This window comes from Panthera pardus, unplaced genomic scaffold (assembly GCF_024362965.1).
Source record: "Panthera pardus isolate Hobbes unplaced genomic scaffold, ASM2436296v1 HiC_scaffold_2, whole genome shotgun sequence".
Lineage (NCBI taxonomy): Eukaryota > Metazoa > Chordata > Mammalia > Carnivora > Felidae > Panthera > Panthera pardus.
In genome coordinates this window covers 643,036-658,584 of record NW_026526765.1, presented here as the reverse complement: position 1 = coordinate 658,584, position 15,549 = coordinate 643,036, and the positions used below count along the sequence as shown (strand labels likewise).

The 15,549-nt window shown below is 65.1% G+C and overlaps 1 protein-coding gene across 6 annotated transcripts in view; it reads left to right on the top strand.

Annotated features, from left to right (window-relative positions):
- Window positions 1-11,588, top strand: part of SLC12A7 (solute carrier family 12 member 7) — a 76,064-nt gene extending 64,476 nt beyond the window's left edge. For 4 of the 6 annotated variants that reach the window (XM_019438285.2, XM_053906842.1, XM_053906844.1 and 1 more), the window contains exons 17-25: window positions 255-423; window positions 2,195-2,390; window positions 2,651-2,820; window positions 3,871-4,002; window positions 4,804-4,911; window positions 5,389-5,567; window positions 6,062-6,076; window positions 8,889-9,022; window positions 9,938-11,588. In XM_019438285.2, the coding sequence (XP_019293830.2) occupies window positions 255-423; window positions 2,195-2,390; window positions 2,651-2,820; window positions 3,871-4,002; window positions 4,804-4,911; window positions 5,389-5,567; window positions 6,062-6,076; window positions 8,889-9,022; window positions 9,938-10,029 (1,195 nt within the window). In that variant the 3' untranslated portion in view covers window positions 10,030-11,588. The remainder of the gene's footprint in view (window positions 1-254; window positions 424-2,194; window positions 2,391-2,650; window positions 2,821-3,870; window positions 4,003-4,803; window positions 4,912-5,388; window positions 5,568-6,061; window positions 6,077-8,888; window positions 9,023-9,937) is intronic. The other 2 variants (XM_053906841.1, XM_019438284.2) reach the window with 1 other exon arrangement.
- The last annotated feature ends 3,961 nt before the right edge of the window (window positions 11,589-15,549 follow it).

Here is a 15,549-nt window from a genome sequence, read left to right as displayed (position 1 = left end):
GCATGTCTCTGGGCACTAGGCCGGACCTGGGCGGCGTGGTGGGTGGGGAGGGGGGCGAGCTGACCTCGCCGGGGTCCTGCCGAGGACGGAGGGCAAGTGTGTGGGCGTCTCCCTGCCGCTGGGGGGGCGGAGAAGGCCGTGCCTGGGGAGCAGCGGTTTTACCCACACGGAGAGCCCCTTGGCCTCCGGGCACGGGCACCCGCACACCTGCGCACCTGGCGGGGGCGCGGGGTGACGGCTGTCTCCCCCCGCAGGCCGCAGGTGCTGGTGATGCTGAGCCTGGATGAGGAACAGTGCGTAAAGCACCCCCGACTGCTGTCCCTCACCACCCAGCTCAAGGCCGGCAAGGGCCTGACCATCGTGGGCTCCGTGCTGGAGGGCACCTACCTGGACAAGCACTCGGAGGCCCAGCGGGCCGAGGAGGTGGGCAGCGTGGGCAGACGGCGGGCGGAGGGGCCGGGTGGCCCTGAAGCGCGGTGTGGGGCAGGCCCACCGTTCCCTGCGCGGACTGGGCCGGAAGGTCCGAGCTTGGGTCCGTGCGTCCCGTGGGGCTGTCTGGTTTCAAGGACCGGGGCTTCTGGGTTTGGACGGAGCCGGACGGAAGCTGCTGCAGGGACCTGCTGTGGGCGGGGCCTCGTGCTGGAGGGGCTCAGGCCGAGGGGCGCGACCTCGGCACGTGTGGAAACGCAGGCGTGCGGGTGTTTCCAGACAGAAACGCTTCCGTGTCTGTGACTAGAGCAGGAGGCACGGGAGCACCAGGTGTTCCCAGGCAGCCTCCCTCTTGTCCCCTGTCTTCCCTGCCTCACGGGTGGAGCCCCCCCCCTCCCCGTCCAGGCGGATGGCGTGTCCTCATGTCCGGGAGCAGCCACGCTGCTGCCGTGGGCCTGAACCGGGGCTGCACCCAGAGGCTCATTCGGATTCAGAGCGGGGGGTGGGGTCGCAGGACGGTGGCCTCCTACCTGGACAGTTAGCCCCGCGCGCTCAGCGGTCCGCAGGTGCAGCTGGTGCAGGGAAGGCCGCGGACGCGCTGGGTGCTTATCCCTTCCTCTGGGGCGTCAGGCCCCCTCAGCGGGACCTCAGCTCAAGGGCTCAGGTGCCGCGGTGGCTGGCTGCAAACCGGTTTAAGCGGTGTCCTTCTCGAGACGCTCACGCTGTCCGTTTCTGGCCAGGGCTTTGCTCTCCGGATCCCCTCCTGCTCGTGGCAACAGGAGCTCTTGCCCTGACCCGAGGTGTGGCGGGAGAGGCCCTGGCGTTGACTTCTGACATAGCTCGGGTGCCGCGCGGTCTCCGGGCAACTCTCGCCGGGTGGGGCGTCTCTGGCGAACCGAGGGGGAGGTGGGCGAGGGAGGTGGGCGTCCGCGAGCCAGGGCCCAGGACGGTTCAGGTGTGGCTGGGTTCACGGTCTCTGCCCCTTTCTAGACTCCACTGCTACCATTTAACACACAAGGTTCTGTCCTTTGCTAACTAAGTTCTACAGAAAGCGTTGCGTGCGCTTAAGTCATAAGAGTTCAGTTTTGTGTCTTGGAAGAGCGTGTGTTTGTGATGTCTCGTGGTATCTTGTGGAAGCGGGGGATTCCTGAGACTCCTCTGTTCTTGTGCGTTGAGGGGCTTCTGACGTTCCTGTGACAGAAGCGTGGGGGGTGAGTGGTCCATTGACAGGTTTGGTTCCTCGGTGGGGCTCGTGCGGTCAGAGCCTCCCTAGTCGCGTGGACGCCACGGGTCTGGGCCAGGTTCTGGTTTCCTGGTCTGCCTGGCGGTCTGCCTGCCGTCGGATGGCTCCGTGTGCCGGTGGCTCCGCCCCGTTATTGCCCTGGTGGCACGACTGGGTTTTGCCGCAGACGTACGGCAGCTGTGGGGCTGAGGGTCACGGTGTCCCCGAGAGGGGGCCGCCGTCTGAGGGGCTGGCGAACAGGGAGCTGTGTCTCAGGACGAGGGCCCGGGGGGCCCCGCGGTGCCCAGACTCCTCCTGCTCTGGTCCAGCGGGGGCAGCAGGCATCTCCTGCCCTGCCCTGTGTCTCTCTGCCCGTGGAACCGAAGCCCGGAGGCCTGGTTGGTCTGGTCGCGCTGGGGCTCGCGCGCCGGCTGGGAGGCCGGGAAGGGTGAGGCCCTGCTGCTCCCCGCAGCGAGAATGCCGCCGGGCCTGGCCGTGACCGTGTGGTTGGCCCCTCACGGTCCCCCCCGCGTATCTCCCCAGAACATCCGGGCTCTGATGAGCGCGGAGAAGACCAAGGGTTTCTGCCAGCTGGTGGTGTCCTCCAACCTGCGCGATGGCATGTCCCACCTGATCCAGTCGGCTGGCCTGGGGGGCATGAAGCACAACACGGTGCTCATGGCCTGGCCCGAGTCCTGGAAGAGGGAGGACAACACCTTCTCCTGGAAGAACTTCGTCGGTGGGTCCTGGGCCCCCTCTGCGAGGCTCCCGGAGGCCCCGGCTGTGCGCCCCGTGGGAGAGTGACCCCCCGCCCCTTGGGAGAGCCTCACTGCCCTGTGTGCGCCAGCTCCGCCCCTGCAGGTCCCCCGGAGGCCCCTCCAGCCGCGCCCAGGGCAGCGAGGGCTGCCGTCCTCCCGCGCTCCAGGCGGGGGCTTCGCAGGGGTTGCGGCCTCACCACTCCTGCCACGGTGCGGGTGACCCGCCACTGTCTCTCCACAGAGACCGTCCGAGACACCACGGCGGCGCAGCAGGCCCTGCTGGTGGCCAAGAACGTGGACCTGTTTCCACAAAACCAGGAGCGCTTCAGTGACGGGGATATCGACGTGTGGTGGGTCGTGCACGACGGGGGCCTGCTCATGCTGCTGCCTTTCTTGCTGCGGCAGCACAAGGTGAGCCGGGGTCCTGCGACGGGGGTAGGGGGACAGGGTCCCGTGATGGGGGGTCCTGAGATGCGGGAGGGGGTTTGGGGTCCTGTGATGGGGGGGTCCTGAGATGGGGCGGGGTCTTGGGGTCCTGTGATGGGGGGGTCCTGAGATGGGGGCAGGGATTTTGGGGTCCCGTGATGGAGGGTGGGGTCCTGCTATGCGGGCACAGGGGCTCAGGGTCCTGTGATGGGTCCTGAGATGGGGGTGGGGGTTTGGGGTCCTGTGATGGGCACGGGGGCTCAGGCGCCCATGATGGGTGGGTCCTGAGATGGGGTGGGGGCTTGGGGTCCTGTGATGGGGGGGGTCCTGAGATGCGGGAGGGGGTTTGGGGTCCTGTGATGGGCACGGGGGCTCGGGGTCCCGTGATGGGGGTCCCGTGATGGGGGTCCCGTGATGGGGGTCCTGTGATGGGGGCAGGGGTCTTGGGGTCCTGCGATGGGGGGTCCTGCGACGGGGGTAGGGGGACAGGGTCCCGTGACGGGGGGTCCTGAGATGGGGCGGGGGCTTGGGGTCCTGTGATGGGGGGGGTCCTGAGATGGGGGCAGGGATTTTGGGGTCCCGTGATGGAGGGTGGGGTCCTGCTATGCGGGCACAGGGGCTCAGGGTCCTGTGATGGGTCCTGAGATGGGGGTGGGGGTTTGGGGTCCTGTGATGGGCACAGGGGCTCAGGGTCCCGTGATGGGGGGTCCTGAGATGGGGTGGGGGCTTGGGGTCCTGTGATGGGGGGGATCCTGAGATGCGGGAGGGGGTTTGGGGTCCTGTGATGGGCACGGGGGCTCAGGGTCCCGTGATGGGGGTCCCGTGATGGGGGGTCCTGTAATGGGGGCGGGGGTTTTGGGGTCCTGAGATGGGGGTGGCAGCTTGGGGTCCTGTGATGGGCACAGGGGCTCAGGGTCCTGTGATGGGGGATCCTGTGATGGGGGCGGGGATGTCTGTATCACACGGGGCAGGCGGGGGGGGGTTCCCTGGGCCAAGTGCAGGTGCAGAAGCCAGCCCCCCCCCCCCGCCTGCCAGGTGTGGAGAAAATGCCGGATGCGCATCTTCACGGTGGCCCAGGTGGACGACAACAGCATCCAGATGAAGAAGGACCTTCAGGTGTTCCTGTATCACCTCCGGATCAGCGCCCAGGTGGAGGTGGTGGAGATGGTGAGGCGTGCGGACTGCCGGCGGTTTGGGTTCGGGGGTCCCCGCCCACCTGTCACCGCCGTGGGCTGGCCGGCACTCAGCTCCCGGGCTCGACCTGATGGTTGTGCCCACACGTTCCGTGTTGTGCAGACCGCCGCTCCAGTGTTGTCTCGGGGCTGGACTGGGCCTGTGAGTTTAGGGGTTTATGGTCAGGGGACCCTAGAAGTGACGCACCCTTCTGGCCATGTCTCATAAGACGGACGTGACACCCACCCTGTCACAGGTCCCCTGTGGGTCCCCTGGGGTCCAGGCCCCCGTGTTCCCATCTCCAGGCTCTTGGGTGGGAGCAGGTCCCCGGGGCCGTGGGAGCACTGGCGGCCTCTCCCCAGGCAGCATGTCCCCAGCAGGCTCTTGGGAGCAGTGGACAGGGCTCAGGCCCTGAGGGGGCAGAGGAGGCGGTGTGTGCCCGACACGGACCCCGCCCGGGGCCAATGGGAGGACCCGGGGTCGCCCACCAAGCGTCATGCCAGGGCTGGGGAAGATCCCGACCCCACGGTCAGCGGGAGAGCTCCGGGCTCTCCCGGCACAGAAATGGCTCCTGTTGGCTGTGGTCGCAACTTCGTGCGGGACGTGGCATGAGCTTGGCGTGGGTTCCGTCAGGGGCCGCGCTGCGTGTCCGCGAGCAGATGTGCGTTCAGCTGTGGCGGTTGTCCCCCCCCCCCCCCCACGTGGTCACAGCACGGTCATGCTCCTGCAGGCGTGCCCGTGTGGAACACACACGCCTGGGGCACCCGTTCACTTCCGTGCCTGGGGGCTCCCTAGGTCGAAAACGACATCTCGGCGTTCACGTACGAGAAGACGTTGATGATGGAGCAGAGATCCCAGATGCTGAAGCAGATGCAACTGTCCAAGACCGAGCGGGAGAGAGAGGTGCGCGTGCGGGTGCCCGCTGCGCCCAGCCGGCCCGTGCCCTGCGTTCTCGCCTGGCCAGCAGGACCGAGTCTTGGCGGTCTCTGGAGCCGTGCGCCCCCAAGCCGGGTCTTCTGAACGGGCGGTGGCACGATTCTGCCTCCGCCTCCTCTCCCTACCCGCTCCAGGTGTGAGGGCACGCGCCCTCCCAGGCCCCGGCGGCCCCCGTCCACATACGCGGGTGTGCTCAGAACCGGCGCCTGCCGTGTCGAGTGCAGAGACTTCTGGGTACAAATGTCCCCTCGTCCTGGGCTTTCCTCCGTGGCCTTCAGAGCCAGGGCAGGAAGCAGAGGAGGAAGAGGGGACGAGTTTGGTCTGGCAGCCGGGGGTGGGGTGGCATTGGGTCCCCTGCAGGGAGGGCTGGTCCCGGGGTCCCGGCCTTTCTTCCCGGGAGAGTTTTGGAGACCTTCCTGTTGGTGTGCCTTGCTTCCCTGCCAGGCCCAGCTCATCCACGACAGGAATACCGCGTCCCATTCAGTGGTGGCCACCAGGACCCAAGCCCCACCCACACCGGACAAAGTGCAGATGACCTGGACCAAGGAGAAGCTGGCCGCCGAGAAGTTTAAGAGCAAGGAGCCAGGCGCGTCCGGGTTCAAAGACCTCTTCAGCCTGAAGCCGTGAGTGTGGCCCGCGGGCTCCCGGGCGGCAGGTCCTGGCTGTCACAGAGCTGGGGCTGGGCAGGCCCGAGGGCCACAGTCTGCTCTCGGGGCCTGTTTGCCAGATCTGGGATCCCAGCAGTCAGGGGTCAGTGCCCTTAGGGAGCTGGGGACTCCCGGCTGTGACCCCGCTGACTGTGCAGGCTCCCTGCCGGGGCCTGGGTGCTGCCTGTGGCGTGGGGCCGAGAGCCCCAGGGTGGGCGCAGGTGCAGGTGGGGGGTGCCGGGTGGCGTGGCTGTGCCGGGAGGCGCCCCCCCCCCCCCCCCAGGGGTTTTCAGTGAGGACCAGAGCCCCAAGGCCTTGTGTTGTGGGGAAGGGCCTGGGGGTCAGACCCTGTTGGGAGAAGGACCAGGTGAGCCGGGGAAGGGCAGCTGGGCTGTGCCCGCGGTTGTTTAAACTTGTTCATTGTGCACACTCTCGAAGTAACCTGTTCTTGTGTTTTCTCCTCCTTGTAGAGAATGGGGAAGTCTGTAAGTGCTCTCCTGCTGTTTAGGATGCTTCTTAGGCCTGTCTTCTCGCATGCTGGGCACACACTGCTTGTGAACTGTGCACATGTCCACGTGTGTGTGTGCGTGCCCAGCCCTGGGTGTGTGCATGTGCGTGCACGGCCCTGCATGTATGTGTGCGCGAATGGCCCTAAGCGTGTGTGTGTGTGCAAGCATCGCCCCAAGTGTGTGCATGCACAGCCCTGAATGTGTGTGTGTGTGTGGCCCCGAGTGTGTGTCTGCACGTGCACGGCCCTGCGTGTGTGTGCATGTGTGCACATGACCCCAAGTGTGTGTGTGTGCGCATGTGTGTGCACGGTCCTAAGTGTGTGTGTACATAGCTCTGCGTGTGTGTGCACGTACGGCCCCCAGTGTGTGTGCATGCACGGCCCTGAGTGTGCACGTGCCCGCACGCAGGAGTCTGCCTGCTGCCGCTGTGGCTTTCAGTGGCTTTCTACTTAACTCGCTCCCCTCTTCTGCAGAGTGGCTCAGGGCACACGGCTGAATCCCTTCTCTGATGCTGTGAGGGCTGAGATGGGGGGAGGGGGGCTTGTCCTGAGCTGGCTCTGGAGCAGAGAGAAGCGGATGCTTTGGTAGCTCTTAGAGAATCTGTCCACACCCTGGGGCTGAGCGTTCGGTCTCTGCAGGGGACCGTACATCGTCCCACTCTGCGGCCCTGGGTACCGTTCACCCCAGGGAGCTGCCGGCCTTGGTGTGAGGAGGGGTGTGGGCAGATCCTATGTGCTCCGGTACTGGGGGGCAGCTGGACGGGCAGGAGGGGGACCCGCCCTGAGGCCGCTGCGCGTACCCCTGCCCCCCACGCCTGCAGTGTGTCCCCTGCGGTGGTGGCCACCCGGGAGGTATCCGTGGTGCAGCGCTAGAGGCCGGGGGGCCCCGGAACCCTGTGCGTCACACTGAGGACACGGGCGGGTGTCAGTCTGTTGAGGGAGCAAAGCTTGTAGACGTGTCTGGGGATCGTGGGGAAGAGCAGGGACACGGGGACTCTGGCGTCCGCTTTTCTGTGAAGTTCAGAGCACTCCCCAGATAAGGTCTGTCAAAACCCAGACACGGACATGGAGGACTAACTAGGGTCTCTCCCCTAAGATGCTGCGAAGAACACGGGCCTGCAGATCCTGTCCCCGGGAGGGCGTGAGGCTGAGGTGGGGAGGTCAGCCCGCAGGGGGCACGAGGCTGACAATCGTGGTGTCCCCAGGGGTGGGCGTACCTCTGTTGTGCCTGTTGTCCTGGCCGTGTGCCCACCAGGAGCCGAGGGACCAGAGCCCTGACTTTGCTACGGCACCGCCCCCCGCCTCCCCCCCACACACACTCTCCTGCGCTGGGCTCAGAGCGCTTACGGCAAGGTTCTGTACATTGTGGACTCACGGCCCACCGTCGGGAACAAACACAGCTTTCCGTTGGCTTCCTGTCCCTCTCCGCGCCTCTTTGACCTCCACGAGGCACGTCGCCCTGGAGCCGAGGGCCCTTCCAGCCAGACCCAAACCCCTGATTTTAAGATTATATGTGTTTTCAAAACTTTTAGCCGTAAGAGACCCTCTAATGTCACACACACTCATTTCTGGAGTTGCTGTCGTCCCCAAACACTGGTGATTGTGGTCTGTTCAGGCAGCTAATGCGTGGTTCTTGTACCAGAGTGTCCCTGGTTGTGGCCGGACAGATCCCCAGCCTGTAATTTTATCAGGCGAAACTGCAGAGAAAGAAGGGGGCCCGGCTCCCTGCCGTCCTTCTGGGAATCAGGGGTTGTGATAGCGTTTATTCAGCTGCAGGGCTGAGCTTTTGAAAGGTGCATCCTGGACGCCACTCCCGTGGGCCTTGCACTGACCCTGGTGTGGGGGGACCTCTGTCCCTGTTGTCTGGGGCACGGCGACCTGCTCCCAGAAGGGCTGCCCGCGGATTCCGTCCTGCAGGAGACCTGGGCTCAGGGGACATGCGTGTCAAGGAGGCAGGCAGCTCTCCCAGGCAGTGTCTCCCAAGTGCCTCCCGGGACACGGTTCGGGGTGGGGGTGGTGCCCCACACAGCCACCTGACGCATGTGGTGGCCGAGGAAGAGGTCCCGCAGCTACTCGAGCTCCAGGGAGTGCCGGTGGGCAGGCGGCTGCCAGGGACCCTCCCCAGGGGGTCATCAGAGCCCAGCGGGCGCCCTGCCCGCGCTGTGGATCCCGCAGACCCGGGTGGCTGGCAGGGACGGGGTGCGGGGCCTGCTTGCTGAGCATTGGAAGCTCTCGTCCTTCTGCCATCGGCCAGGAGCGCTGGGTTGAGAACGGGGTGGACCCTGGCGGTGGCCTCGTTCTTGCCCAGAATCTCTAGGCCTGGAGCCGCACGGCACGTGCAAGGCTCCTGGGACCCCAGCCGGGTCAGGTCGAGGGAGATGCTGCCGTGTGCACCCCGTTGGGTGTGCTAACCTCAAGGCCACATGTGAGCAGGGCTAGGCCGTGGCGTTGGGGCCTGCCCCGGGGGAGCTTAGAGCCTGTGGGTGTGTGAGTGCCTTTCGTGCCTGGTGGTGAGATGTCCCCGGCCCCCCTGGGGGACACTGCACGCAGATGTAGAAGCTTGGCAGCTTGGTGACACCCGGTCTAGAACGTTCGGGAACCAGAGCCTTCTCGTGCTGAGTAGTCGTCCCCGGCCCGTGCCCGCCAGCCTCGCACGGAGTCACCTCCCCTGTGGGTTCTCTGGGGAGTTGACGCCGTTTGAGTCTGATTTGCTTTTGCCCGGGACCGAGATGGGCAGACGGGGCTCGGGCCGGCACGGCCATGGGCGTCAAGTGGCCATCTCCCCGCAGGAACCAGTCCAACGTCCGGCGGATGCACACGGCCGTGAAGCTTAATGGTGTCGTCCTCAGCAGGTCCCGGGGGGCTCAGCTGGTCCTGCTGAACATGCCAGGACCCCCCAAAAACCGGCAGGGGGACGAGAACTGTATCCTTTCCGTGTGCTGCCTGCGGGGCGGGGTGAAGGCAGTGCCCGTCGGGACGTGTCTGGCTTCGCTGCCCTTGCTCACGGGATCCCAGGGGCTGGGGGATGGGAGCAGCAGGGCCCGGAGCGAGGCCCACGGTGCCAGGGGCTGGGGTCGGAGCGGGGGCCAGAGCCTGGCCCGAGTGCCAGGAAAGCAGGGTCTGGGGGGCGGTTCCCAGCGAATGGCTCCTGGTTGGTGTTGGGGCATTGGCAAAGGTGAGGGAACCGTACACGTGCCGAGTGTCCTCGGCAGAGGCCCTCAGTGAGGAACACGGGACCCCCAGGAATTAGTACCACGAGCGGCGACCTGGGACCCTGCCCGGGGCTGGCTCTGCTCCCGGGCGTCTTCTTAGCACGTGGGGGCAGCGTGTTCCCTCCGTTGTGGACGAGCCGAGCGGCCTGCCGCCCCTCCTGGTTGGGTGGAGGTCCCAGGTCGGCTCCACCCCGAGCTGGGCTCGCGGCCTTTCACCGTGTGCCCCTGTCCTGTGACGGGGTCTCTGGGGTGCAGCCCCCCCCCCCACTGGCACTGGGGACGGGGAGGCCGGAGGGGTCGCTGGTGGCTCTCAGAGGCTGCAGGACTTGTGCTTGCTGACCAGACCGGGACTTGGGGCCTGTGTGGGTCCTCGGGGGACTTGCCCGGCTGCGGCCAGAGCCCCAGGGTGGGGGGTGGGGGGCGGGGGTCTCCTCAGGCCCCGTCGGGCCGGCTGCAGGAGCGGGCTGACCCCCGAGTGCCCTCTGCCTTGCACCCGGCCGAGGCCTGCACTGGGCTTCGTTGGTGCCACCGGCCACGCTGCGGGGCCCCCTCTCCCGCACACCCACCTCCCTCTCCCGGGGACTGCCGGCGGTGCCCCCAGCTGTGTCCTTAACTCTGGCGCCCAGACATGGAGTTCCTGGAGGTCCTGACCGAAGGACTCAACAGGGTCCTCCTGGTCAGGGGCGGCGGCCGGGAGGTGGTCACTATCTACTCCTGACACGCCGGGCGGGCTGGGAAGTGTGCCCCGTGTGGCTTCATATACAAGTTTCCAGAATGGCCCCACAGCACTCCTCTCCAGGCCAGGAGCCAGCACGCAGCTGCCGAGGTTTCCTCGTTTGGAGGGGAGACGTCGATGCTCGAGGGGACCTGGGACGCAGCCCTCCGTCTCCTGACGTCCTGACCTCCACACTTGGGCTGTGAGCTCCAGATGTGGTTTCCTTGGCCCGAGCTACCTGGTTTCATGGTTAGGTTTTAGTTCTGCCCCATCCAAGACGCTCACGGGAAACCTCGCTCGGACAGAAGGTCACCCTCGGGCCATGAAGCATCTGTTCAGGAAGGTGGCCGAAGGCCTCTTGGTCAGCCTCCTCAGCACCTGTCCCTGTAATGTCCCTGTTCGTGTTCCTGTAAGTGAAGTCCGAGAAGAGCTGTCCACGCCTACGCCCCAGGCTCAGCCGCGTGGCTTCGCTCGCGAGCCCGCCCAGTGTGGGCACATCTGCCCAGCCTGGGCGTGTCTAGAAAGGGAACCCCGGGGGGCGTGGGGTGGTCGTCTCGGTGGGCATTCCGGTGGGCTCCAGGCTGGCTTTGCGGCCTGGACGGCAGCGGGGTCCCGCGTGGGCACAGGGCGCGGGAGTGGTAACTGCTGAGGATTCACCACGTGGTTACCCACCTACACGTGCCCGCCCGTGTACCCGGGTCTCGCCAGGCTCCCAGGAAGGGGCTGGGCTGCACTGGGCGAGGTCCTGGGGCGGCGGTGGCACTGGGCCGCGTGTCCCCTCCCACCGGCATGGAGGGGACAGTGACAGTGGTGCGTGGGGGCTCCGTGGGCTGCCTTCCGATGGTCTGTAGACTTCGCGCTTTACCCTGGTGTCTGTGCTCTAGGTCCCGATTGTGCCACCGTGGGCTGTTGCCCTGACCCGGGCCTGCTGTCTGTATGGCTTATTTATTTAAGCCCCTGGGGAGTTTCAGTGATAATTAAGGTGCCCGTGAAGAGATTGTTTCTGCGAACAGCCCCAAAGGGCCGGGTCCCTGGCTTTCTCTGGCTTCCTTGGACATCCTGGGAGGTCAGCCAAGTCCACGGATCTGAAGTCTGGCACAGGCTGAGTGCGCCCAGACGTCTCCGAGGCGCAGCTGGGCGGCACAGAGGGTCCGCATCCCATCAGAGTGACCGCTGGCCAGAGCGTGTGCCAAACCACGGCAGCCGGGCTCGGGGCGTCCACACTCTTGCCCGCCGTGGGTCTGCACCGAGTCAGGTGTCGGGTGGGGGGCGTGCCCAGGGCCCCTTTGCCCAGAGGGCACCTGTGAAGCCACAGCGGTGCTCACACTGGCTGAGGAAGAGCCACCGCGTAGCAGGACCGCCCCCGTGACCCTTAACCCTTGTTCACGCGGCGGCGATGTTGGCGGCACACTGCGGGTGAGGGTTCAACTGCGCCCGCACACCCTTTTCTGCACTGAACTTCGTGGAACCCTAACTGCAGCCACTCTAAGTTGGTTCCGTGTCTCTTTTGTAGCTTCCTTTGTATGATTTTGTTGGTAGAAGAATAAATTGTATAAACCCGAGCATGTTGAAGAGTCCTGTGCCTCGTTCGGCAAGAAGACTTGACAGTTGGAGGGGTGTCCGGACCCTCTGTCCGTGGACGTTTGTGGTCTGATCGGCCAGGGCAGACGCCGGTGGCTCAGGAGCTGTCACTGGAATTGGGCACGAGAAGTAAACAAAGCCACGAATCCGCAGGGAGGCGTCTGGCCCCCGTCTTTAGTCATGCTGTGTCATAACGTCGTATTGCTGTTTGCTGAAATTGTAATCCTCAGAAGGGTGGGGTCGGCAGAGAAAACCCGTAATTAGACGCAACCCCGTGTTCCGAAGGCCTACAGTCGGACCCCCGACGGACCGAGCCACCCAGGCGCCCCTCAAGGGAGTGAAACTCCAGCGGGCACGGCGTGGATGAGCTTTGGAAGCACAGAGAAGCCAGTCAGAGGTCAAGTGTCGTTTGGTAACATTTAATGCGAAAAGGCCGGGATGGGCCAAGCCAGAGACCGGAAGTGCGGGGTGGTGACAGTTCCTGGCGCAGGCAGGCAGTGAGAACCGGTGACCGGCCAGGGCACAGGGCTTCTCTGGGGTGGGGGGTGGGGGGGTGATAAAAGTGTTCTAAAGGGGGTTGTGAAGTTTGCACAATCTGAACGACGAAAACGAGGCTGTGCGTGTGTGAGCTGTCGGTTCCCGGTGTCTCCTGTGGGCCTGACATGTGGTGGACACACAGCACTGCTGGGGAGCAGAGGCCTGGCCTTGGGGGCAGGGGACCGAGATGTCACAGGCACGGAGGTGGCCGGGTGGGGGGAAGGCTTAGCAGAGCCCGGGGGTCCTGACTCAGCCACGGGCCCGCAGGTACTCGCGGGTCAGGTTATGTAGCTGAGAAGCCTGTGTCACACCTTATCAGAGACATTTAGTGAGTCCTGTCTCTGCCAAGAGGGATCCCAGCCCCCCCCCCCCCCACGTCCGAGGGGCCATTGTGTCCTGACGTCATCGCGGGGGCCTTCTGCACGGCCGTGAGCATCAGCCTTCCGTCCGTGCCTCAGAGGCAGCGTCAGCCGGGGCCCGGCAGGGGTGTGGGGGAGGCTGTACCTCTGGTATGGATGGGGGGGGCGGGGCGCTGGTGTGCCAAGGGCAGGAAGTGGGGGCCCCCGCTGGAAATAGAGGGGAGGCCAGGAAGGGGGCTAGAGGGCTGCCTGTGGCCAGGGAAGCCTAGACTCAGGCCTCAGGGTGACGGGGCCTCTGGGCATCGGGAGGAAGGCCCGGGAGATCTTGGAGCCCCGGGTGGTCTGGGCTCCAGGGCGTGTGACCAAATGCTCTGGGCTGCCCTCCAAGCTCCCACCCCGCCTTCCACCTGTGTTTCCAAGCTGGCGGGAGGGCAAGGACGTGAGGATGGGCAGGTTGGGGGACACGGCCGTGGAAAGGCAAGACAACAGGGCACCCAGCGGGGTGTGAAAGGTGAATTCGGGTAAATAAGACCAGAGGTTGCCCAGAACAGCTGGTGTTTGACGGCAGCACTGCCAGCACACGGCCCCCTCTGCAGGTGCAGACGACCCCGGACCCCTCCTCAGACCCCCCCCCCCCCCCCACACACACACACCTGGGCTCTGCAGGTGACCCCGGGCCCCCCTGTGGGACTCAGAGGGCAGGAGGGACCATCTGCACAGCCTTGTCTGCAGTGTCTCCATCAAAGGAAAAATCTGTGACCACAGCAGGAGAAGGAAGTAAAGCCGTGTAACACTCAAAATAACCCCCAGGGGAGGGGGAGGGGGGAGGAACTGACTTCACCCAAAAGAGACACGGAAACATAGCGCGAAACATAGCGCCGTGGCCGTTCGAAGGCGAGGAAGTTGACGAGGCCTCGTCTGGACCGGCAGCCCAGGTCAAGGGTCGGAAAGGTCGCTGTGGTCACTTGCCTAAGGCAGGGGCCCCACGGGGGTGGGTGGGACGTAAGGCAGGGGTGGAGACCAGGGCCTGAAACCCCGTCCATAACTGAAGTTTTCACTGGTGGAGACCACGAGGTCACCGCTCCCACAGTCACTCGGGACTTGGGATTCATGCTCTGTTGATATGGGGGGTCTCTCCTTCCCCGGGCGGGCCCCTCCAGGACTCCCTTGCCCCGCGTCCCCAGGCGGGCAGGCACCCCCTCCCTGCAGGGCTGGACTGGGCTGGGCTGCACCGTCCCCTCCGCCCCCACCAGGGGCTGTCACCCACGTCTGGTGCCGCTGGGGCCCCTTTCCCGGTTGTGGTCCTCGCTGGCCACCCACCCCTTGGCTCCGGCAGCCAGGCCCGGGGGTCCAGCCCCCACTGGTGCCTCTCCCGGGGCAGCTGGGTGCATCATCGCTGACCGCTGGGGGAAGGGCTGCAACTTGGCAGTGGGACTGGTCTGCATCCGAGCGGCCTGTCCCCAGGGTTCTCGAGTGAGACATCCCACGGAGCACGGCCCCCAGCTCACAGCATCTGTGGAGGCATCTCGCTGAACCTTCTGCTTTTCTCTGCTCCTCGTGGGTGGCAGGAAGCACACTCACCACCAGCTCAGAGGCCGGAAGGTGGCTGTGGCTCTAGTGGCCTGCGCCCCCGCCCCTGCCTGCCAGAGGTCATCTGTCTGCCCAGGGGCGCCGCGTGGGTCTCCATGCCGGGAGGCGCCCCACCGTGGGAGTCCCCCGCTGTGCCCGCCCGCTGTGTTGTCCGCTTGAGGATGTCTGTCCCATGGGCACGTGCACCCTGGGTGCATCCCAGGAGGGGGCTGCTCTGCCACAGGGCCAGTGCGTACCCGCGGCACCCAAGGATGGAGGCGGGACCCACCGACCCGTCACCATTTGGGGAAAGACGTGGCCCACGCTCGTGGGGCCACCGTCGTCACAAGTCTAGTGGCTGTCTTTGCAGGGGCCGTGTCTGGGCCTCCCGCCCTGGTCCGCCGCTCGCTTTGGCTGGCCTGGCGCACCGAGCTAATTACCGCGGCCACTCTGTCCTGACGGTCAAGCAGGTCACCTGGCTTTTCATGGTCTCGGCCCTTTGCTTCTCCACACACTACAGCATCCGGTGTCCAACCACCGCAGACAGCCGGCTGAGATTTCACCTGGGACCAAACCACTGCTCCGAGCTGGCAAACCCGGGCACGCGCCACACCCCTCCGTTTGGATCTTTCTGGACGACTTCCGATAAAGTTCATAGTTTCTGTGTTGAGATCCTATACCGAGGCTGGGAGGCCCCAGGGAGGTCCGTGGGGGCAAACCTGGCCGAGGCCTGAGTCCCGAGCCCGGAGCTCTGACGTCAGAGAAGACGGATGTCCCCGCCCAAGGAGAGAGACAGAATTGGACTCGGCAGAGACAACTTCCACTCCGGCCTGACGGGTCCGCTGGTCGCCACACGCACTGGGAGGCGCGGAGTCAGACGCCGGCGCCTCCGGAGACGCCTGCGTGGACCCACCTGGAAGTAATGCTTCGCCAGCTCCCTCGCGCCCTCAGCCCCATCGAGTGGCACAAAGTTAACCATCATACCATCTGGAAAAAATCAATTTCTAACCAGTGGCTGTGCTGTGGAAATAAAATCGCTCTTTTTTTTTTTTTTTTTTTTTTAATTTTTTTTTAACGTTTATTTATTTTTGAGACAGAGAGAGACAGAGCATGAACGGGGAGGGTCAGAGAGAGGGAGACACAGAATCTGAAACAGGCTCCAGACTCCGAGCTGTCAGCACAGAGCCCGACGCGGGGCTTGAACTCACAGACCGTGAGATCATGACCTGAGCTGAAGTCGGCCGCTCAACCGACTGAGCCACCCAGGCGCCCCTAAAATCGCTCTTTGACATCGACTTGTGTCTAGAGGCTTTGCTAATCTTACTCTCAGGCATCTGAAGACGCTTCTGGGTTTTACTCGGTGCCACCTGTGGGGAATCCTAGCGGGTGTGCCGTTCGGACAGTACCTTTGCTTCCGTTCTTTGCCCTGCTGCTCAGAGGCACTGGCCACACACGTTCCCTGTCTCGGATGTGGGCT